This window comes from Salminus brasiliensis, chromosome 1, assembly GCF_030463535.1.
Source record: "Salminus brasiliensis chromosome 1, fSalBra1.hap2, whole genome shotgun sequence".
Classification (NCBI taxonomy): domain Eukaryota; kingdom Metazoa; phylum Chordata; class Actinopteri; order Characiformes; family Bryconidae; genus Salminus; species Salminus brasiliensis.
The window spans coordinates 59,729,647-59,753,772 of NC_132878.1; the positions used below are offsets into that span (position 1 = coordinate 59,729,647).

Genomic DNA, 24,126 nt, shown 5'->3' on the forward strand with positions numbered 1-24,126 from the left:
AGGTGAGGGGGCTTTATTAGATCATTGCTTGTGAGTCCATCACACCTTCTTGATACATCTGTCGACAGTCTGTCCAGCTCTACAATATACAGCTCCTTGTTTTCCAGGCAAGATGTTTCCTGCTTATTCTTATAACTGCCGATATCACAGTATATATTTGAACAGGGACAATGTTTTTTTTTGTTTGTTTGTTTGTTTTTTGTTTTTTTTTAGTCTAATAGCTTTATTCACTTCCATCAAGGCCTCTTTGGACCTTCATAACGAGAGTTTTTATGAACGGCTTCCACATGCAAATGTAATACTGCAGAATCATCGGCAGACCTCGTTTATCTCCTGAATTTGAAACTAACCTAGCCATGAAACTGCTTTTCAATTGTCAATTCTCCAATTACTTTTGCACCTGTGAAAACTGATGGACTGTGTAAAATGTCTGTAATTCATTTATTCACACCTTGATTCCTTCATTTGAAACCCACTGAGGTGCTGCACAGAGACAGAAGAGACAAAAAAGAGGAAGACAATCCGTCACAGTCCACATACTTATGCACCTGGCTGTACATTTCTGCTTTGACTATAGCTTGTTGGTTTGATATGAAGAACTCGATACATGTGTCTGATTTACACTTCACACCTTTACTCCTTAAGCCTGAGAGTAAAGGTATGAAGTCTAAATCCGACACCAGGTGGCGCCAAGCTGTAAAGGAAATTCAGGTTGTTTTTCTATAGGCCTCAGACCTGGAATGGTAACTAAAGTGTGGGAAATGGGAAACTGCAATTTATCAGACACTGTAATTTATTACTGAAGTCTATCTCCATGTGAGTAACACTGGATCTGGAACTAAAACGCAGAACAGAAGGGTCAGAGCTTGTGTTGTGCACCTCTTGCCAAATGGGCTAGTGAGCGCAGGACCGCCTGTGAGAGAGCGGCTAATTGGATTACAGTTAGACTACAGCACAGCACTGTAACGGACCCACAGAGCAGAGCAATGACACTACCTCTCACATCTCTCACAGCTCTAGAGTTATAAAATGCCGCTGTTTATTAACAGAGACCAGATTTTTGCACACCAAGTGCACCTCCTAGAGCACAAGCTGCGGGTAAGTGACCTCTCTGTTCCCTGATGGTAGTCTACTCACTGCTAAACAGACCTAGTAACTCTAACATTAGCTGCTTAATAAGTCTGTTGTACGACTGAACGTCTATATTTATACTCGTTTTAACTCCTTGTTGTTGCTTTGTGTGAATTTAGGTGTCTTTAATTAATATTAATGCTAATAATGTTTTAACAGAGTAAAGAGGAACGGATTCTGGAGCTGGAGACGGAGAACGCTCTTCTTCACCTGAGATTGGCTGAGGTAAAGAGAGGGCATGGCTGTGTTCTGCTGAATTCACTCTTATTAGATCCTGTATTCAAGCCCATTCCTGAGTAGAGGATAGAGTATAAATCTTCTCTGACTGTGGCAACAGTATGTTAAAATGTTAACCAACAGAATAATTTTAGCAATGTTGAGACTACCTGGTTTTATATATATAATCTTTTAGTAATTAATTAAGTAATTGTGGGATAATAAGAAAAAAATTGAAAAGAGTCAAGAAAAGGTTTACAGCTAACCACTATATTTTGAAAATGGAAGCAAATGTCAACAAAAGTTGTCACAGAGGCATGTTTAGCACTGTGCTGCACCACCTTCCCTATTATCTGCATCCGTTTTAGTCAATGGGAACTGGGCAGACTACTTACCTGCATGTTTTGCCAGTGGAATTTGAACCTTTTCTTGCTTCATACAAGATGTCAGCTGCTCAACAGTTCATGGTCACCATTCTCTGATTCTGTACCTTTATGGTCCATACATTGTTTAATATGAGGCAAATCTGGACTTCAGGCAGGCCAGTCACACAGTCAAGCCTGGTAATGTCTTGCTGAAATAGCCATGGACTTTCCTATATAAAATGTGCCCTGATGACAAATCCCAATTTATGCATCTCTGTCAATTGTATCTTAATACATGTGCAAAGTCACCCATGCTGTGGGCACTGATGCATCACCGTACCATGAAAAGTGGTGTGTTTTGCTCCTTTTGCTGGTAACAGTTTAGATGGTCCTTTTTGTCTTTGATATCCTTTTTTGTCCTGTAAACAAACTCAAATGTGGACACATCTGACCACAACACACATTTCCACAGTCTTTCCGTTCATCTGAGATTAGCACAGGCCCAGAGGCGACCTTTCTGCATAGAATTGATGAATGACTTTATCAGTTGATATTTTGTTCACCTCTGCCTGCTGGTCTGCCAGGGATGTGCTCCCACAGGTTAAACATGCAGACAATGGCAAGGATTCAGATTCACAAACATTGAATTTTCTTTTACCGCATCTTAGGATGCAGATCTGGTAGGATGCAGGTCTTTTCAGTGGGGAAGTTCTGAATGAAGTTGATTAGAAATAAAGATTCCCATGGATTTTGTTTCCTAGAAAGGATAGGAACATGTTTTCCACCTGAATCTCTTTTATTACTGTAACAGAAACAGACCCCTTACAAACTAGGTATAGGGGACTATAGGATTTGGTTAGTGCTGTGTAATACCTCCATAATAATGTATTATATTTTTGTCCTGTGATAGTAGTAGACTATAGTATAAGTCAGTATAGTCAGAGTTCACAAAACTACTTTACACTGTAAACAATGTGATAAAATGTTAATAATCATATTGTTTTTAGAATTTGAGCACATCCAACTTCTAATAATTAGTGGTGTGAAGTGAAGACAAGGATTCATTTTCTGTCAAACCTTTTATACAGTGTATAGGAATGCTGTGGAAATCCCTGTAGTGCTGCTAAACATATCTTTCATAAGGAACAAGTGGCGGGTATGGGCCACAAGGTTATTGATCAGTGAATTAAAGGCTCAGCTGTCCCTGCTCTCTTTGCCTCAGCTATTGATTCCTTCAACTTGGATGTTTTCTCTCCATGTTTAAACTGGAGGCTGGTTCTGTATATGTTGCAGGTTGGGATTTGTTCCGACAGATGGTTTCACTCTGAGTTAAGAGGTTTGCCCCCAGACGACAGGTGTTCAATGGTGCTTGATTTACACATCAACATAATGAATGGACAAGCAGGTCAAACCTGAAGGCTTGATCTAAGAGACTCTAAATCAGAGCTTCGGAACAAGACCTCAGAATACCCCACACCTCAGATGCACTATATGTCCAAAGGTCTAAGGTCATGGCAATGTCGGCTGTTTGATAGAAGGGTAGAAAGCCCTCCAGCATTGGCCTGTAGGAGCTTGAAATGACATTTTAATCCAAAACTAATCATCCAACATCATCACCTGAATACTTGTGGCTGAATGCAATCAAATCCTCACATTGTAGTGTTAAGCCTTTTTCAGTGGTGTAGAGGCTGTAACTGCAACAAGAGGGAAACAGCCTACACCCTTAGAGAAAGAGGTTCTTCCAGGCTTTATTTTTAGTACAGGCAGTGCTTCTACATTGAGCCATAGCCTGAAGAACCACACATTGGTTGAATAGATTTCTTGCCAGAACACTAGGACCAGAATTCCAGTATTTTATGCATGTTTTGCTTTGTGTCATTGTTGCTGAATACTTATTAACAGTGATCTGTCCATCTTCTCAAGTGTATGGGGAAACTTCGGAGGGATCAAGAGGAGGAGATATTAGCCAAAAGGCGATGTCAGCTTCAGACAAATGTTCAGAAAAGGACTCGCTCTGCCCTTGCCGAACTCCTCTTGGAGGTGCAGGTAGGTTCACGAAACTGTAAACTGGCCCTTCTAAAGAATTCCTATCACACATCATGCTTGTGTGTAGCAATTCAATCAATTCTCTGGGTGTTTTTATTTTAATGCTGTTTATAGGCACTGAAGCAGGACTTGAGGGATGTGTTTGCTGTATACGTGAGTTTTGCCACAGAATTGGAGAACCAGAGCAAGCAGCTGCTGGAGCAGGTGGCCAGCACAGCTATCCAGGTTTTCCAGGGTAATGGCACCCAGAGTGAGTATTTTCAAAGAAATGTATTATTTTTGGACCAAACAGACTTTATTTATAGAATTATTAATAATGGCAAAATGAGACACTTTCAGTAGGCCATTTTCGTCTCCCTCTCCATCTGTATCCTCCCTCCACCCTCCTCTCTAGCTCCACCACCCTCATATCAATCCACAGTGTTATGTGCAGACGGTAGCGTGTTGTGACAGAAGCTAAGAAGGGTGTTTCAGAGCTAATCCCTCTTGTCCCCCTCCCCCTAGCCCTGCTAAAGCTGCTGTCTGCAAGGTCATGTGTTCTTTGCGTCACCTGGACTGCATGGTGACATGATCCCATAGGACTTGTGGATATTATCCTTTGTCTAACACACACACACACACACAGATGCAAAGCCATGAATCATTTTCCTATTGCTGCAGTGAATCTGAATTCTATACCCTCTCATTGAAAGTCACACATTTTTTAACAGAGTTTAACACTTAGGTTTGTTACACTGAGTAGATGGTCTTTTATCAGGTTTCATGCCGCAGCCCATTTATCGGCACACATTGTTAGACACACCCAAACTGTTGCTGTTATACTTTGTAAATGTTCAGTTAGACACTATTGCTCATTCTTTTTTATGCATAATTCATGTTAGTCATACTCTAACCCTTCTACAGTGGTCCTTGTCTGACCACAGGGCTACTAATTACACTGACTGTCAGAATGGTTGTTTGAATAGTAGATGTGTTGGTTGGCTTCACTAGAGGAGTCCTAGCTAGTGAGTTGTAATTAGAAGTGAAGTGAATATGCTAATAAGTGGAGATGTGATGACCATTGAGTCTAGAAACTAAAGCGGTGTACCGCTGCAAAAGCCCAGGGAGGGATTAGTGGGTAAACCTACAGTCTTACTCACAACACAGCATGGTACTGCATGAAAGGCCTGTCAGGAATCTAATCTCAGCATCAGACTGACATTGAGCCAAATGAGTACAAGCAGTTCTCTGATGAGTGTTGTGGCTAATGAATTTGAGTCTTAGGTCTAATGAAAAAAACAAATGCTTCATGCTTATTTTGCTTAATATTAACATAGTGGTCATAGGTCATGTTATAGTACGCCTTGGAGAGGCAGAGATTGGAGACTAAAAGCCTTGTATTGTTATTAGTTCTACAGATGTTTACTCTTTGTTTGGCTTCTTCAGACCTCCAGGCTCAGATGGCTGCTCTGGAGCACTCCTTGCAAGAAGAGAAGGAGAGGTGTAGAACAGAAAGGATGAGGAGGAGGCTGCTCCACAATACTCTGGTTGTAAGTAGCATAAACAAAGGATTGCATTATGATTAACATTCAAAAGCATTGAGCCCTAAAATAGCATGAGAAATGATTAGATTAAACAAACATAGTAGAGGCTGATCACCGCATTTTGCAGTGTTTTAGGTGGCACTTGTAAACTGTAAAGGACATAAGTAAGAAGACACATCTAATGTTGGAAGGTTCTTTTCATAATGTGTGGAAACAGACAGTGTCTAAAGGAAAAGTGAAAGAGAATACTCCAGTAATAGATATTACTACAGAGAATCTTGCCCTTTTATTTCATGATTAATCACATAGTATAGTATATCATATAGTAAAGTATAGGCTGATTATGTCTTGTTATTCAGAATGTATAGTATGTATGTAGGTATGAAAGAATGGGATTGAAGCCCTTGTGGTGTAAAGAGGTTAACTTGATGTGCTTAGATAACACTGAACCCGGTCTTAAGTATATTCATTTGTTCTCTTTCCAGGAGCTGAGGGGTAACATTAGAGTTCACTGTAGAGTGCGCCCCATCCTGCCTTTTGACTACAGTCACAGTCCATCACGTAATGGGTAAGAGCCACTCAAATCATGTGATTGTGCGTGTTTAGCAGCGCAGATGCATTTTCTATTACTTCCTTCACAGTGTAGTATTTATAGCATCGTAATTGTGCTTAGTGCGCAGAAGAGCTACACTGTACTACATAGTGTATATTAAATCATGTGTTGCTGTCTAAGGTCCTCATCATCAGAGGTGGTGGTGCAGGCGTTCAGTGATGTGAGTGAATTGATTATTCTAATATTTATGTGATGTATAAATGTAGCATGCTTATAAGAATAAATCGGCCTGTGTTTGTTGATACTGTGGGATAATTATATTACACTTGTTTTTCAGGACTGTGTGCTTGTAAACTGCACTAAACCTGGGAGTCCAGTAGCAAACAAAATGTTTGAGTTTGAGAGGTATTGTGGCACTGTTTTAACTGCTTCTGTTGTGGCTAGACTTAGGTCATTTTGTAAAATATGTATGTATTGCATTAATTCAAAGCTTTTTCATCCTGGTGATTTGATCTATAGGGTGCATGGTCCAGAGGACAAGCAGGATGCTGTGTTTGAAGAAGTGAAGCCCCTTTTAACATCGCTCCTGGATGGGTAATTAGAAGAAAATTATTAAAGCTATTAGAACAGCCTAATCAATAAACATGGACTTAATGGAAACTAGCACACTGTACACTGTCTCTACAATATTCCCAATTACTTGAAAAAAAGTAAGCATGGAAGGTTTTAAATAATTAAAAAACACAATACAAACACTACAGGGTAAAGAAGCGCATATTAATCGGTGTGTCCGTACTGTTGAATAGACCAGCTGGAGAATTTTATGGAGGACTATGATCTTGCGCACTGCCAGCTAATTACTCCTTAACAATTGATTTTTACGTTTAATCAAGTGATCATGACAGCCTTAGTTAGATGTTTGTTGGAACTTTAAAGAAATAAAAATCTCATACACAGCAAATCATTAAATTAACACTCACAGATTTAACAATTAGTGTCAAGTGTACTGACTGTGTCAGAATGGTGCTGCTGTTGATGTGCCTGGCTAAACTGGCTAAATGTGGCATCTCTGTAAATACAGAACTATGTTGGTAGTGACATATACTGAGTGAGTGGTTTTATTGGCATTCCCATTCATGTTCAGGTACAATGTGTGCATCATGGCATATGGGCAGACAGGCAGCGGAAAGACATATACAATGATTGGATCCCAACCTGAGGACCCTGCAGACACTAAACACAACTCCCAGCAGGGCATCATCCCCAAAGCAACAAACGAGTTATTCAAGTAAGTCTCAAAGACCACATTGTTTCTATTGTACTGTGAGACAGAGAGGCCCAGATCACAGCATTCATCCAAGGGACAGTTACAAAGGAGAAGCAGTTTTGGTGCAATTAAAAAAAAAGAAAAGAAAACATGCTACTATTGTGTATTTTTTACAGATTCCAAATGAATGTTAGGAAGCTGGTGGTAATTTGTTGAATGTATGAATATGCTTTAAATGCCTGTTGGTACATGTTTGTTAGGTTGATCTCGGAGAAGCCTGCAGAGAGTCACACAGTGGAGGTGTCTGTGGTGGAGGTTTATAATAATGAGCTGCTGGACCTCCTGGCCAAAGATGAAGAGGGAGCCACAGTGGGGGTGAAAAGAGAGGTCATCACAACCAGCACAGGCACCAGTGAAGTGCCCTGTCTTACACACGAGTAAGTGATGCTGCAGCTTACATTTAACATTTAATCTCTGCTCATATTTGCGTGAAATCTCTTTATTACTAACACGTCTATGTCTTGCCTGCAATACATGTAGAGACTTTGGCTTGGTCTCACATTAAAAACACATTAAAATCTACCACAAACCGCTTCCCCCTGGAAGGAGCTACAGTATGTGCATGTGTGCTGCGTAGTAAAATGGAGCAGCATGTGGAATTGGAGCTCTATGTGCACTACTGTATGTTCCATCATAATGCAAAAGAAGCACAATGCAATGTGAGGTGACTGGAATCTGAGATATTGCTATTTTTTGTGCTTTCTTGATCAAAGTGTTAGGTCATGAAACAAGTACAATGCATTTTCATCACAGAAAGGTTGTTTTTTACATGTAAAAAGGAATAGTAGATTAAATGGCAGAAGCAGAAGTAACTGATTTTTGTGATGATTTTAAAGGGTTACATTGTCTTATTGCTTTTGTAGAGTGCTGAGAGACATGTTATAATATAACTTATATTCTATAAATAATGTAATTGTTTATCATAATAATAATTTAAAAATCTACTATATGTATGTATATATGTAATCTACTATAATATATATCATCATATAAAATGATCATAAAAATACAATTATCACCAAATACTGGAGGCTGTTAACAGTAGGCCGTGGTGGTCAAGTAACATTCCATAAACAACACAATGTCTTAATGAGTTCCTTATTATTGATGCTGCACAGTGGAAGCAGTGCTTAACTGTGTTTGCTCGTTTGGTAATTAGTTTAATGTTTTTTACTCTGTTGTTTTATTTAAACTGCAACACAATATGTGCATATTGCTGCATATTTACAGGGTTGCTGCATTTGTTGTGTTTTAATATGGCTAAGGCTCAGTATGTGTGTGTGTTTCAGGTTGGTTGAGAGCCGTGCAGAGGTGATGCAGCTGATCAGCGCAGCTTTGCGGCTGAGGGCCCACAGCCCCACAATGGTGCACAGAGACTCCTCCAGATCCCACCTTATTGTTACTCTCACTGTCACCTCCAAAAGTCCCAACGCACTGGCACTAGGTATGACGGTTCAACATACACACCTATGCACACACACTCTAGAAATGTCAGTGTCCTCATACTGGGTATAATTGGAGCACTCTGTGTCTTGCCCACACTCTAATTTCCATGGCACAAGGTCTAATCGAGTGTCTCTTTCTCTCAGTCACTCACACATCAATGAGACACACACACACACACACACACACACACTTTTATATAAAAAAAATGTATCTGCTTGCAATTTCTGTTAGAACCTGCTCCATCCAACATGAAAGAAAGAGTTATCTAGTGTGCACACTGTTACAGCTGTTAAATAAGTTCAGGAAAGCCTTATCTCAAATGCCACACACTCTTACAGTCATCTAAAGACTGCTCTATTTTCTCACACACCTTCAGAATAAGTTATCTACACATTCACAGACACAAACAAAGGTTCCACAGGCTTCTACAGTTAAAAGAGGGAAAGTTTTAAGCTCCACTCCAGGCTCAAGTTTTTCATCATTTTTTTAGCTGGCTGCATGCAGAGGTGAAGAAGTCGAGAACATTGGAATACAGCTTGTAGAGAAGGAGCATGAATCTGTGGACAGCTAGATTTAATTTGATTTTTTACACTCACAGTTACATTTGAATTATGATTGTTTTATTCTGCAGTGTGGACAAAACTGAAAGTTATAATGCTAATTCCAGAAAAACTGTATATCACCATTCTCACACAAGAGCCTTGTATTTCCAAAACGAGTTTTAATGGTCTAAATGGGAGTCTAAAATTTCTCATTTCTAATGGTCAAGTCATCATTCTGACACATTCTGCCAGGTTCACAATATATCAAAAAAGTAAAACAATGGCAGAAATTGGGATATGGTGTTTTTTGTTTGACAGTGGCAATATAGTGAACACATGATCAGAAAACGTGTACAATGTTTACAAAGAACCCATTCAGTTTTCTCTTTAGGAATGAAGTTAGGTTACTGGGGACTGTTGCAAACAGTGCATTGCACTATGGTGTAATGCTCTGAGTGTCTTATCGCTGTGTGTGTGTGTGTGTGTGTGTGTGTGTGTGTCTGTAGCTCGCAGGCTGCAAAATGTGCGGCAGGATGTCCAGCGTGGCTCTAAGAGGGAGTGGTGGAGTCCACGCTGCCGCAGAGCTGCCTCCTCACGCTCCTCTAGCCCTGCCTCTTCCCCATATCCCTCCCCTTGCCAATCACCGTGCCCTTCCCCTCGACCTAGTATCTCACAGACGCCCATCAGAACCAAGCTGCAGCTGGTGGACTTGGCTGGCAGTGAGTGTGTGGGTAAGCGAAGACATTCCCCCATACAGTCCTTCATTTAACGAACAGGTCATGACATCCAGCCGCTAGCTCGGTTTACCAAAACTATCACTTTTCCTGAACAGAATTGAGAATTGAATTAATTCAGCTTTCCTCAATAAGCCAAGACATGTTTAATGTAGCTCCAAGGTCAGAAGTAGGTTATGTCTGACCATTTAGCATCATAATTATGATTACATGCCCACCTCAAAAATCATACATTTGTCTAAAACTGTCTTTAGTCGTTGCATAATCTCAGATAGACTTACGTAGTTTCTGTATGACTAAGTTTTATGTGAACATCTATAAACTACTATCACAAAATAGTACCAGTAAAATATTTTTCTCACAATTAAGTCATATAGTATTCTTAGATTTCTCTTATGTTGAATTCATGTGTTTATAGGCATGTCAGGGGTGAGTGGTGCAGCTCTGTGGGAGAACTCCTGTATAAACCGCAGTCTCTCTGCGTTATCTGATGTGCTGGGAGCTCTGGCAGAACAGCGGCCACATGTGCCCTACCGCAACAGCAAACTCACACACCTTCTGCAGGACTCCATAGGTGAGTGCAAGCGCAGAGGGTAACACATGGCTTGCAGCTTTTTCATATGAATACAGTGTACATATAGAGTAAGCTTAAAGGCATGCATATACAGCAGATCTCAGTAACTGTGTTTACATGCACACCAATGGACCTAACTAAGACTAATATAGATATGATTATGTAAACAGTTTGAAGGTGTCTTCATCAACTTAATCTGGATGTGATTAATATGTGGTCCAGGCTGATTTAGGCTTAAAAATTTGTGTAATAACAGCTTTATGACCATAACAAGCATGTGTGACAAAAGATGAACAGGCTGGCATTTTTGTCGGGAGGAACATGGGATTTCCCTCTTGCTGAAAATGTTTTTAGAATTAGTCACAATGAAAATTTTAGAGTTTCACACCTCTGACAAGGTGTGTTCAGGTAGCCGTTTCCTCAGTTTATATTGTAAAGAGCTCAGGTTATGGTCTGGAAGAACAGTATACATACAGAAAGAACTACTTGTATGATAGCTGTAAATGCTTCATATCATAGCCCCTGCTTGAGGAAGCCAGTGGCACAGGGAACATTTCAGTGGTAGAGGGAAGAATGGATCCCAGCAGATTCTGCAAGTAACATACATTTTGACCAGGAGTGCCTAAAGGTTTGAGCAATATTGAACTACTCCAGCATTAAATGAGGCAAACTACCTATCCGAGAACCTCAAACTAAGGAACTAACACATGCTATGTGTAATTATTTTGGGATTTAGGAAACTCTGTAATACAGACATGTTTACATGGTAATTTCATAATCACTGCAGTAGGATGGACAAAGTAGTCTACTATCACAGGCTGTGCTTTTGAAAGTCAGTGCAATGCAGGGACAAAGTTCAGAACATTTGAACTTTTGCCACTGTCCAAGGCATAACTGCACACAAGGTAACAAGCAACGGTTCCATTAAAAGTGAATGACCGAAATGTGTGTAGGAACATTTTGCTGCCCTAATGTGAATTCTGCTTAATGAATGCTCTTGTTTTAAAAGGGCTGTAAACAGTATCTTTTATACTGTCACTTTTAAGCAGTTCAAGTGCTAAAATGTCCTTCATGCTGACCATTTTGTCAGAATTAGACACCATTTAAAAAAAAATTGTAGATGGAGGGAAAACATGAATACTGTGTTTTATTTTTGACTAAGAAGCACCAGCTTGGGCACCAAAAAGTTTGAGCTCTAAGTTAAGAGCTCCTTAACTAGCTTGTTAGCTATATGGCTTGTTACGATGCAAATGTCAAAACTTTATAAATTCGCTGACTCCTCAAATCTTCCAATCTTGTCCCAACAATCAGCAGCCATGGGCTCATCTAACATGCTGTCTATCACTCTGACAATTGAAACTACTGATGCCCAGCAAGCAGGAGAAATTCTAATAGAAGACCACATGTTTTCAGGTTTCCTCAGTTTATAATGTGATTATAAAAAAGGGCTGTAAACATAGCTTTAGGTGCTGTATAGTAAAAGTACCCCAAAAAAGAAGCTTCCTGGATCAGTTAGGAAATATTAAACTGCACAAAATGCCTACCCACCTGGTCTCTCAAAGGTTGGAGGTAAAACAGTGTCAGTTTTTTTTTATCCTGTCGCTTTTAAGCAATTAAAGTGCCACTAAAACTGTTTTTGTTTCCTGATGTCTAGGAGGGGATGCTAAGCTGCTGGTGATGCTGTGTGTGTCACCCACACAGCACTTTCTGACTGAATCTTTGCAGAGTCTTGGCTTTGGCTCCAGAGCCAGACAGATCCAGAGAGAGCCACCACGCAGGAAGAACACTGGCTTGAAGACAAAGTAATCTAGTGGCGAGAACAGTGGAACAGGCCACACCATATAATCTAACAGAGAGTAAGGGTTTTACAGCGTACGTGACTGGCCTAGGTGTGGGTTTTCATGAGATGAGTGTTGGTCATGAGACTTCAGAGTGACACAGCACATGGTGCACACAAGACATGGCATATTGTTTACTGTGCGGCGGTGTAAAAGATGATTGTAAGAGTGAATAGCATTGCTTGTAAGTTCTGTATGTGTGTTGTGCTTAATGTGGTTTTGTAAACTGATTCCTTTGTGCTTCAAACCAGTATGTTGTACCTGCAGTCGCTGAGCTTCGGTGCAGCAGATGGTGATTTTGATGCTTATGTGACTGGCTTGTGTAACAATGGCAGGTCAGATTTCATCCAGCCTCTCCATTCGACAAGGTGTTTACAGTTTATAGATGGTCTAGAAAGAATATAGGCTTATGTAGGAATAACAGGTCTTGTTAGGGTCAGTTTGAAAGTGCATGAAGTCATTTTAATATACTATTTTATGTTAACTATAGAAGCAGGCACGCAATACATATCCACTGTGCTTTGTTACAAAGTCATTTGCCTTTTCATTAGATCTATCTGTCTGTTTTCTATTCTGTGTGCTTCTTTTAGTGGAATATTCTGGGCCTGGAAGTCAGGAAGGCTGGAGTCAGTGCAGAGTTGGGTGATTTCCCAGCTCTAACAAAAATCTAGTGTGCTCTGCATTTGCACAGCCTTCGCCTAGAACTATGGTGACCAACCCAGTCCGGGTTTATTTCCCAGCTCTAACCAAACTGGATTGTGTGGTTGAGTAAAACAACAACCAAAAAAAAAAAGCTTGTACAGATGCACACAATTAAATTTCTGAGTTGCATATTAATGTGGTTAATATGGATGATGCTTTATTCATAGAGTTTAATGCATTAAATATCAATTCGATTTTGTTTTCCTGTGAAATGCATTGTTGACGTTTCACTACTTTACAATGATGAGTTCACTCTTATCCGCCAAAATTAAATATTCTTTTTTTTGGTATTAACTTAGTTGTCTGTATTAACATATTTAATATAATTAATAATTCATATAAATGCTTTTTCAGTTCACTTCTTCGTGTTTATTGATATTTGATTAAAATACTACCTGTCAGTTTCTCCACTGTCTGGGTCTTGTTTTTGGAGTTTCGTAAACGTGCACTCTGAGCCAATCAGACGCGCTCACGCGGTCACGTGTACCTCACGCAGTCTCCGTTTCGTAAACAGGAGAGGAGTCGTTAGGGAGTCAGTGTCCCCCGCTTATATCACTTACTGTCACACACACACACACACCGCGCTGAGGGCGGTTGGAAGAAGTACGTTTTGTTTTAATAGTATTTTTTCCTCAACATTTCAACATTTTTCAGGAACAGGTAGGAAATTAAAACCCGAGCTAGCTCTGCTAACATGTTTCATAAGCTACTGGATAGCGTCAGACATCGTTAGGCGTTAGCTCGCCGTGTGTGTGTGTGTGTGGTTCTGCTCCTGCTCTATTTTCTACTATAAATGCAGTCTGTACGTGTTACACAGATTCATACGAGCTTAAATGAAAGATTTTAAAGTAATTCCTGACGGTAGCTGGTGAAGTTTCGTCTACTTTGAGCCTTGGAGGTGGGTAGAGGAACCTCTACTCATTTAGCCAGCAGTGAAACGCATTGATACTTCGTTGAAATGACTCCTATATCGCCTCTGTCTCGCTAAAACGGTGTATCTTAAAAAAGGTAGCTAGCTAACTAACTTTACAGAAGAAGGGAGAAAAACCCCCTACAGTGGGAGTTAATGTAGTACTGTAATTTTAGAGCGGTTCTATTGGTCCATTCATCATGTATCAGAGTGTTTTTGCGTGACAGCGATGCAGTGTAAAATACACCCTTAAAGCTGCTGCAAACGATTACTTGAGCGATTCTACAGAAGAACCACTTGTTGGTCCATGAAGAAGCATGCTAGTAAAAAGGGATGTGCAGAAACCTTTGAAAGGTTTAAACTATTGCACTTGATGTAGCTAGATGGGGCAGTGGTGGTTATCGATAACAGGGTTGTGGGTTCGATTCCCGGGCTTGGCAAGCTGCCACTGTTGGGCCCTTGATCAAGGCCCTTTACCCTCTCTGCTCCCCGGGCGCTGGAGTTGGCTGCCCACCGCTCTGGGTGTGTGTGTACTCACTGCTCCTAGTTCACTAGTGTGTGTGTGAGTGTGTGTTCACTACCACAGATGGGTTAAATGCGGAGGACACATTTCGCTGTACAGTGTACAGTGTACAGTGACAAATACGTGCACCTTTACCTTTTTTTACCTTTTTACCTAACTGGCCTTTTTGACCAGTTCCCTTCTTTTACAAACTAAACGGTAGCTAGTACCCTTAGCAGACCTAGACCTAGAGGAGAGGACTAAAAGGAGCTGGTTTAAAAACAATAAATAACTGTACAACAGTAACTGAACAACGTCTAGACCTGCACTTCTTTGTACATCCGACATCAATCAGGTTTAAATCTGTAGAAACTGAAGATAGACCCAGTTTTCCTCTGTTTGACCTCCTCTTGGTCTACAGATGGTCCACAGTTGTCACCGGTTTAACCTAATTGTCACAAATTGATGTAGGTTAAAATAAAGGTCATATATTTGTTTAGATATTTAGAAAAGTAAGTGTATCCAGTTGTGCTTTATTTCTTGTAAATTTGCCTGGCAGTTCGTTGTTGGAGAGTCATCACAAACTCTAAGAAGATGCTGAAGACTCTGGGTAAAATGTTTTCAACAGGACTGGACAATCCAAAGTTTACTCCTCAGGACAGCAAGGTTGGTGCATGGCTCACTAAATCATGTCTGCCACTGTTGTTTTTAACAATTCTGACATTTCTGCACTCCTATTCTCTGCATGTACTATAATGAAGTGTATGTATGTCCAGGGCCAGGATTATGAGGTCCGCACCTATCATCGAACAAACTGGGTCAGTACCACAGTGACTGGAATGGACCAGGAGTCTGCCATTAACACAGGGTTTAACAGACTCTTCAAATACATCCAGGGAAATAATGAGAATAGTAAGTTCTGCAGAACAGTAGATTGGACTGTCTTTTCCAACATTTGTAGACACCTCATCTAAAATTGAATTCTGCTTTCTGGACTGATGCAGCTCCATCCAGTACCTTCTGCATGAAGTGACGTTTGTGACTTGGAACATTTATAGCAAAATGAACTCAGTTGGGACTTTGTGCTGAGTGTGTGAAAGCATTCAGCTGAAAAACCCCATAGCAGAATATATTATCATGAAGCTCCCAGAACTAACAACCAAAAAAAAGCAAGAGTGAGAATTGTGTCAAGAGTATCACAAGAGGGCAGTGCTGCATTCCTAACATGCACTATATAGACAAAAGTATTGGGACACCTGCTCATTGAATTGTTTTTCCGAAATCGAGGGTATTAAAGAGTTTGTCCTGCTTTCGTTGGGTACAACTTAAAGTAGCCGAACACATTAATTAGAGTTTGGACATGCAGTGAAAGTGATTTTATTTTCTAGTCCACAGTATACCAGTACATTTGCTAATCCTAAAGCTGCTTTAGTATATAGTTCATATTTGCCACTTTTTGCCAAAATCTGTGAGCAAATTTTGTAATAAGAAGAACCTATGTAGTGAAAGACAGTATAAGGAACTATGATATTGTGGAAAAGCATATGAAGATTTAAGTTTAAATAAAACATTTAAATGTATTATTATTAAAGTGGTGTTTAGCAGTGTGAATGCTTATTCTGCTCTGTATCAGAGGTTAAAGTAGAGATGACTGCACCAGTGACCTGCCTTACTAATCCTGGAGAAGGTCCAGCCTGTGAGAGCTCCTTCATGGTGTCCTTCTACGTTCCTGAAGAGCACCAGGCTGACCCACCTAAACCCAGCGGGCCAGAAATCTTCGTAGAGGACAGGAAGGAGTTCACAGTGTTTGTGAGGTATGCTCAGGTGATGGCGAAGGGGATTAGCCATTTAGTAACTGAGACTGTAATGTGCATTAGTAAGCTACACTGTTTAAAAAATAGGTTCTGTGAAATGATGCCATCAAACTCATATATTTTGGTTTCCTGTAGAACTTTTCAACTCACTTGACTTTACTGAGGAACGTATAATAGGTTCTAAATTTGTGGGGGTTTTTTGTGACAGAACCTATGGAGGTTTTGCCAACACGCAGAACACCAGTGAGGAGCTGCTGAAACTGATAGAAAGCCTGAAGAGGGATGGGATGGCCTTCAAAGAGGCTCCGTACTACAGAGTGGGCTATGATAGTCCCTTTAAGCTGGTCAACCGCAGAAATGAAGTCTGGCTCATGAAGCAGGAGGATGGAAAGTAGTAAGCACAAAAGTGTTTACACTGTGTCATTAGAAGAGGTCAAGATCGTTGAGATTATTCCTCTAGGAATTTGTGTTCACAAGTGCCTGGAACATTTGCTACTTTTGTTTTTAATGCTCGTTAATTGGTACATTTATATTTAGTTCTTTGTGAAATGGTAATAACTTTATGATACAGTGCACAGTATAAAAATGACTCTTGTTAACAACATGCACATCACTGCTGTTGTAATGAAACCTTTATGACCTCAACATTTTTTAACAAGATTTTATTCAGAATAATGTTGGAGCATTTCTGTTGATCCAACAAAACACTCATGCAAAGCCTAGTAGATGTAACAAATCTCATGTAAAGACACTGTAGGGCTACAGTGTGACTACGCTTGCAGTGCACATGAATCAAGGTTAGTTTGTTGATGGAGTGGGGTGCTTTGAATGTGATTTTTACTGGCATCACTGGATTGTTAAAGATTGCCTAACATGCTTCTGTGCTGTAACTGTATCTTCCATTGCAGTTGTTTTTAATTGCACTTGCCTATATTACATTAAGTGACCAGTTTAATGTGAACACTAATACATTCCTATTAACCTGAGGTTTGAGGCCTTCAAGTAGACTCACTCTTAAAGGGACAGCAGCTTTATTTTAGTTGTATAAATGGAATTTATATACCAATTAGAAATCATTGAAATGAAAGAAAAGCAGTGTGATTGTTTTCTTATTAAATCTGCCATTACAATGCTGTTTGTGCTGTTTTTCATTTATTGACTAATAAATACCATCATTTACTTTTTTAAAGATTCTATTCTTTAAAATCGATTTTTAAGGTTCTTTAGCTTGTGGAGGACATGACCTCAGCTGCTGGGCGGAAGTCCTCAATGATCTATGTGCAAGAAAACACAATGCACCGTCATCAGGTTTATTTTAGAGGTAACTACTGCTTGGATATCATGTTCACATACTCAGCGCAAAAGGAGAAACGGACTATGTTTGGAGGGACAACTTGCTTATCACCTTGTGTGCTGACGGATCCTTTAGTGTACAGCACTGCACAAGCATAACAATAGACAGAGCATGTGTGTGGCAGGATAAATCTTACCCAGTTCCTCCCTAGAACTGCTTTTTTTTTCTTTTATATATATAATAGAGTACATCACTAAGCAGGATTTCACTGGTATATAACCTAACTCCTATTGAAAAATCTAATTTTTTATATATATAAATTAGTTTGAAAGATGATAACCAGATATCCTCAGCTCCAGACCCTGTATTCTACTTAATGATCTTGAATGTAATAATTGCTGGTGTGTTTGATGTCTGATGACCAACTGAGTGACACAAACAGTTCAATTAACTGTCAGTGAGTACAATATCCAGGCCCAGAGACTGGGTTCAGGGTCTGAAATGAAAGACCACTGGCTAATTACCGCTGTACGTTGAGTGTAATGCGTGTAAGTTGTGCCTCCAGGTATAAAGAGCTAATGCAGACAGGCTGGAAACATCAGCCCCGCTTCTGAAGGCTTAGTAACCTGGAGGCCTGACAGTGTCTTGATACAGTGAAGTGATGGCCAATGTGAGAATAGCAGGGACAGGGAGGAACAGTTGAGCGATGACCTCCCAGAGGCCTTAAGAAATGACGAACAGTCATGGAAGCCATGGTGGCGCCGCTAATGAGGTTGTGGTCAGGCAACCGGCCGACAGGCGGTAGTGAATCAAAGACGAGACTGGACAGATGGGACATTTTTAAATAACACCGCGTTTTATTACAGAGACGTACACAAGAGGGGTAGCAGCCGTCTTCCTTTTCATCAACATCCAGATCTCATTCATCTCACTTTGTCTCTCCTTTGTTTTGTCCCTGATTTTGATTTCTCGTTCCTGCTCTACCAACAGAACGAGAGTGAGACTTTGTAAGCACCCAGTTTTTCGGGGCGAAAAAAAAAGAAAAAAAAAAAGCACTGGATAATCATGATTCTTGAAACATAATGTAATGCAGCCTCTTCCCCTCTAATCAAAAATAATCTGAGCCATAGCTCACCCTCTAAAATCCCTCCCAGCTATATCAAATCACATTCTGGCTATTCTAAAATAAATACTCTACAAAAGGAAGCCACTCCCCTTCAACGAGGGTTTCTAAAATGTACAAATTCTTTGAAAATACCTCCAGATGTTAATAATTTGTGTATTTATGTACATAGAAAACAATACAAAACTGCACAAGAAGGTACACAAAAGAGGAGTTAGTTATGTTAAAGCTAGTCTTCACCAAACCCTTACACAAGAACTTGGATCACTCCCAGTACAATAAATGCCATCACCAGTCCAGTCCAGAGCCCCTACAGCAGGCTACATTTACTGTTTAGCTCTTTGGTTACCCAAACCATTACAAACAAAAAAGGTCTGTTATGTGTGTCAAGTAAGTTTTAAAAAAAAAAAAGACTTCATTTGCCAAATGAGTTACATCCAACACAGGCATAAAATATTACTGAACTGATTAAACAGACAAACAGAGACATGTACACAGTGCAAACCTACACACAAACTCAAAGGATATTCTGAAGCTAGTCATTAAGCCAGAGTCTCAGTTGTACCACTTCAACAGTCCTTCTGTGAACGTCCTCATCTGTCTGAAATTTCCATCGCTTTCAGAGCACCGGGGAGTATGGCAGTACTAACAGAGACACCGAAAAGGAAGCGACTCAACGCGCCTAAAGTGAGATCTGGAATTAACTGATTTGTTTTCAAACTTAAGAAGGCAATCCCAGCTCAAGTGTTGCATCAGTAAAGTTGGAGTTGGAGATGCAAAGGACTGAACTGTAAGCTGTGGCCTCAGGAGTCCATCTAAGCAGATCACTGAATACAACGCTGCCATCTACTAGTAGCACCACTGCAGACAAAATGAGTCACTTAGCAATTCCTTCATCTCTCGCTCACACATGTTGCTCATAAATCAATCCGTATTAAACCACCTTGCCAGCTGGCTTGTCTTTAATTATTTCTGGAGTCCATTAGGCCAAAAATGGAAGATAACGCGAGCAAAACAAACAGAACAAAACAGAAGTAAAACGGCTAAGCTTTGTGGGAGATGAGTGCACTACTGTCAATGAAAACAAACCTCTTCCGAACAACAACAAAGAGAATTTAAATGGGGTGTTTTTTTGTTTGTTTTTGAAGAGCTGCAACAGAAACAGTATTCATTCACTTCAGACTAAGCACAGATCAGTCCGAAGGAGGCACCTTGTGGCCTGGCCCATCTCTTCTCCTACACGAGCAGATTGGTACAGCACTGTCCGCAGCCTAGAGTGGGGCTAGCACCCAGATTACAGGGTCTGCAGTGTCCTCTCCTTTGGGTCAGTCTCTGCTAGGGCGAGGAAGTTCCTTCATTCCCTCTTTTGGGAAACTCTTTTAAACTCAGCTATTCCCAATCTTGGTCCTGGAGTACGCCATCCTCTGTATTTTAGGATTTTCCTTGATCTAACACAACCACATCATCTTAGGAAGGGCTTGTTAGCTGTTTAGTTGGATAAGAGGAGCGGGGAACATATCAAAATACATAGGGCGTGAGTTTTCCAGGACCAGATTTGGGAACGACTGGCTTAACTGCTCTCCTCTTCACATAAAGTGCCATTGGAGTCTTGTGGGACTGCTTGGTGGGCCGGTGTTCCTGGAGAATCGGGGCATTCCTCCCAACCCTCTCCGCTCTCTGCCAGTTCGCCCTCCCTTTCACAGATGACGGTCATGGGGCTGCTTAGGATGCGGCTTCGGGCATTATACTTGCTGCTGGCAGCAGAAGGTGGTGTGCGTGATCGTCCATATTTTGGCCCCACCAGCGATGATGGCGATGTTGATGATGAGGAACCCAAAGAGTACCTTGGGATCATCCCCTCGCTGCGTGCCCAGTCCTCTGGTGCCCTCTTGTTGCGGCTGGGGGAAGAGCAGGGGCTGTCTGGGCTGGAGAGCAGCGTGGGGTCCAGGGAGGAGTCGAGAGAACGGGTCCTTTGGAAACGTGGGTCTGTGCTGCGCAGCATCTCCGTGGCCGACATGCGGAAGCTGCTCTCTGAGCGGCTGCCCTTCTTCAGCAGCAGTGCCTTGAAGGTGTCGCTGCTGGTGGCCGACTTGCGCAGGCTGCGCTGGATGGAGCCTGTCTGCCGGGCCAGGGGAGAGCCCAGGGCGGGACACGTCCCGGTGGGAGTGACTGGAGGGGATGAAGGGCTACCGCGCGAACGATCGTCCTCTGACGACTCCTTGCGTCCTAGAACTTTCCGCTTGGACCTGGAGAGGGAAAAGGTGGGAGAGCGAGCGAGTGCGTTAGGGAAGCACAATAGAAGGGTCAAGAACTGAGACTAGGGATGTCCCGAGTCTGTTTACAGGATCGGTTTCTAAGCCAATACAAGCATGTTGATCTGGCAATATTATTAAGCCCAATCTAAGTCCAGTCCTGTACACAGGGGACAGCATTGTCGTCTTTTAACGCCTTCGGTTAGACATGTGTTAGTTCTGTGATAGGCAGCATAGAGGGCCAGCTGTGTACAAACCAAAATGACTGCACAGCTAAACAGCTAAACCTAGGGGGCTTCTCTCCCCCTCGAGCTGAACGCACTGTAATATGCTTGATTTTGTGATTAAGTTTTCACCAATGTGCCTCCACCCTCCATCGATTCCTGTCCCATTTTCTCATTAAATCAGCAGAACCTTAAGCAACTCACAAGTTTGCACTGCAAGACGTATTGGAAATGCAGGAAGAACTTGTGTAGAATATTGATGGCAGGTGGTGAACGGACTACGCTCCAGCCTTTTATTTAAATGCAGTCTTCTTGTAGCCAACACATAGATTGAAGAAAAAAAAGAAAATGCACGTGTTGCGGTTTTGAGGGAGGCTACTAATGCAAGCAGAGGGACAGTGGAATTAATCAACAAAGCAAACTGGGAAAAAGTGCCTGAAAAGCATTTTGAACATGAGGAGCGTTTACTCTCCTGACCAGTGGCCCGGTATGTCTGCGTACACTGGCCAGTGGGTTCTGGGAGAAATCGCATTCATTAGTGTTGCACCATTGCAGCAGATTATTGAAGGGGGGGATTAGCAGGGGGAATAAAAGCAGAAATTTATCCCAGGGCTAAGGGATTATGGGGCTAATCCCATCGTAGCGTCACCAAGAGAAGGGAAACACCAATGGCCAATTACTTGCCAGAGCGCACCTCACGTGCTGGGGGGCGTTCATGCTCAACCAGTCCAGGCTGAACAACGGAGAAGAGTGGAGGGAGAAAGAGGGAAAGACATGAAAGATCTTAGTGCTGAAGAACCCATATTTGTGGATGTGCTAATAAAAAAAAGATATGGTTTCAGAACAGTGTACCACAGGAGACTATATACTACACTGATAGAGATCAGGGAAAAGCGCGGATGACAGGAATGGGGGGTCAGATAGTCATTGGCTTTACTCTGCCTTTAAACACATCTCTATTAGATCTTGAATTTAGCTAGAAAACTCGGGTCAGCAGTGGCAGTCAAAATCTGACCATTAACAGAGCTGTCTTCTGAAGGCTGCTAATTATGTGTCTGCTAAAGGCTGCTAAATCTGATGAAATTCAACAGCTCCAAATTGACGAAACATATTAGGCAGCATTTCTCACATTAACATGAACGGCAGAACGCAGAATACTCTATACTGTACACTGCATTCCATTTCAAGGTTACCATTTGCTCCAATGCTGCATCTGTGTTCAGCGAACATACTCACGCAGACTCACACACATACACTGTAGCAGGGAAAATAAAATCCTCTAGAATGAAATACTGTGACGTGCTGGAGGGAGGAAAAAAAAGTCCTTACTACTACACGTGACCACAATGCACACTTAAGTAGGACGAGTGTGTACAGTTCTTTAGCGGCAGTGTGTTTAGAAAGGTGAACTGGATTTATGTGAGCACATCTGCAAAACAGAGTAAACCCTCACACGGTATGTATACACACAGAGCACAGCAGCTGTGCCATTTAGAAGAATGAACACGTAACTGTGTTGGGTTGTGGTATCAAGGGCAGGGGTGTTGCAAACCTGAATAATGAATGAATGAGTGACTGAATGAGCGAGTGTGCATTTTCCTACACTAACACAGCTTGACTGTGCATGAACATCCACTACAGCTCAGCAGCCCAGGGCAGCTCTCCAACTCCCAGACACAAACCAGAGCAGCCTTTCACTTCCAGCTTGCTTCACTACCACCACCCAGCTTTGATGGATGGATCTAAGAGTGGAGAGGACAGCTAGCTTTAAACCTTAGACGCCAGTTATCGCCAGAAATGAGAAAAGCATTCTGTCATTTGAAGTAATCAGCAGCATGTCTGCTGTTTTCTAATAGTTTTATCAACATCTGTAGGTAGAAAAGGACTTTACTGTGATTTGTATGTTTTTGTCATTTGTTGACGTCGGGAAAAGAAGTGCAGATTTGACTTGTTGACCTTGAATACCTACTCACCTATATATTGAATTATGGAACTATGTAAACATTAAAGTAGAGGGAAATGACAGCAACCTCAGACTGAAGGGCCAAGGTTATGAAACGAGAAGGGAGTGTAGGAACAGGACAACTGAATCAGAGGCAGGTGAAGAGGAGTAGGAACAGGAGGAGGAATACCTGTGTATGGCTGCAAAGAGGTCCTCTGTGGTTCGGGGTCGTGTGGGTGTCACCATGTCTTTGAAGACTTCACCGTTGGCGCTGGGGGCCGGCGAGGACTCAAACACCTCACCTGAGAGGCACATGGAGGAAGCGTGTTACATTCACACAGTCACACTCCATATGAGTCACACATTCACACTAGCATTCGGCAACAGCGGGAAGACTGTATCTATAGCTGTCTATGTTAACAGCGTGACAAGAATGTGGCTATAGCTCTGGTGTACTGTTCTTTATGGGAGAGAAAAACAACCACCCACACTGTTACACCCACAAACACTGTATACTGTACACATTGCACACATTCCAGAAATGGCATAGAGCCCGCCTGACTCAAAAACATGTCACGATGCCTATGTACAGCTTGTGTCTACGTTAGCTTGTGGTAGGGATAAACAAATGCCCTGCATGCTGGCGTGACCCAGCTAAAACACTATAATCTACATCGCAAAGGTGAGGAAACAAACTTGTCTAATGCAGAAGATGTGATCCTCACACACGATAGAATCAGCAAAGCCCGGCATAGCAGCACAAGCCCTGATTTTTTCAGAAGAGGGCAGTTTAAGCCATTGTCAGTCAAATCTGCCCTCTCACCTGAGTGAGAAACGCATTCTAACTAAGCCACCTCATGCAGTCCTGAACGTGCGCAAGGACAAACATACAATCCTGAAGAGAGTCTTGTAAACAAACGCCTGCAGAGACAGTCCCTTACATTCTCATAGACGAATCCATCTCTCCATCAGAGTTCGGATGCACCGCTCTGCTCCTGTCCGCTCTCTCTCCTCTCATCATCTGCACTTGCCCGAGACGATGCAGGCGAGCTCACGTTACACACTCTC

The 24,126-nt window shown here is 41.6% G+C and overlaps 3 protein-coding genes across 10 annotated transcripts in view; 2 read left to right on the forward strand and 1 right to left on the reverse strand.

The window, feature by feature from the left end:
* Positions 1-1,029: 1,029 nt before the first annotated feature.
* kif25 (kinesin family member 25) lies at positions 1,030-12,263 on the forward strand. Its single transcript, XM_072697027.1, has 15 exons — positions 1,030-1,098; positions 1,291-1,356; positions 3,636-3,758; positions 3,873-4,008; positions 5,184-5,287; positions 5,767-5,849; positions 6,015-6,054; positions 6,172-6,239; positions 6,354-6,428; positions 6,979-7,122; positions 7,362-7,538; positions 8,451-8,605; positions 9,656-9,880; positions 10,302-10,457; positions 12,112-12,263. Exons 1-15 carry the CDS (start codon positions 1,030-1,032, stop codon positions 12,261-12,263), a joined length of 1,773 nt encoding a protein of 590 aa, XP_072553128.1.
* A 1,244-nt stretch (positions 12,264-13,507) lies between these two features.
* hebp2 (heme binding protein 2) lies at positions 13,508-17,402 on the forward strand. Of its 3 annotated transcripts, none has more exons than XM_072697039.1 (5): positions 13,508-13,657; positions 14,969-15,075; positions 15,186-15,321; positions 16,043-16,223; positions 16,432-17,402. In XM_072697039.1, exons 2-5 carry the CDS (start codon positions 15,004-15,006, stop codon positions 16,616-16,618), a joined length of 576 nt encoding a protein of 191 aa, XP_072553140.1. In that variant the 5' UTR covers positions 13,508-13,657; positions 14,969-15,003; the 3' UTR covers positions 16,619-17,402. The 3 variants fall into 3 exon arrangements, with proteins under 3 accessions (XP_072553140.1, XP_072553147.1, XP_072553155.1); XM_072697046.1 differs by having other exon boundaries at positions 13,510-13,600; XM_072697054.1 differs by lacking the exon at positions 13,508-13,657 and adding an exon at positions 13,695-14,876.
* Positions 17,403-18,371: 969 nt separating this feature from the next.
* nhsl1b (NHS-like 1b) overlaps positions 18,372-24,126 on the reverse strand; it is a 121,772-nt gene continuing 116,017 nt past the window's right edge. For 5 of the 6 annotated variants that reach the window (XM_072684193.1, XM_072684160.1, XM_072684182.1 and 2 more), the window contains 3 exons: positions 23,249-23,360; positions 21,811-21,849; positions 18,372-20,886 (listed from right to left, as the gene is read on the reverse strand). In XM_072684193.1, coding sequence (XP_072540294.1) covers positions 20,211-20,886; positions 21,811-21,849; positions 23,249-23,360 — 827 coding nt within the window. In that variant the 3' untranslated portion in view covers positions 18,372-20,210. The remainder of the gene's footprint in view (positions 20,887-21,810; positions 21,850-23,248; positions 23,361-24,126) is intronic. The other variant, XM_072684171.1, reaches the window with a different exon arrangement.

Coding starts and splice junctions, on each gene's coding strand:
- kif25 (XM_072697027.1), top strand. CDS start 1,030: ATGCCGCTGTTTATTAACAGAGACCAGATTTTTGCACACCAAGTGCAC. Junction 3,759..3,872: donor AACTCCTCTTGGAGGTGCAG/GTAGGTTCACGA, acceptor TGCTGTTTATAG/GCACTGAAGCAGGACTTGAG. Junction 10,458..12,111: donor CCTTCTGCAGGACTCCATAG/GTGAGTGCAAGC, acceptor CCTGATGTCTAG/GAGGGGATGCTAAGCTGCTG.
- hebp2 (XM_072697039.1), top strand. CDS start 15,004: ATGCTGAAGACTCTGGGTAAAATGTTTTCAACAGGACTGGACAATCCA. Junction 15,076..15,185: donor TTACTCCTCAGGACAGCAAG/GTTGGTGCATGG, acceptor ATGTATGTCCAG/GGCCAGGATTATGAGGTCCG. Junction 16,224..16,431: donor GAGTTCACAGTGTTTGTGAG/GTATGCTCAGGT, acceptor TTTTTGTGACAG/AACCTATGGAGGTTTTGCCA.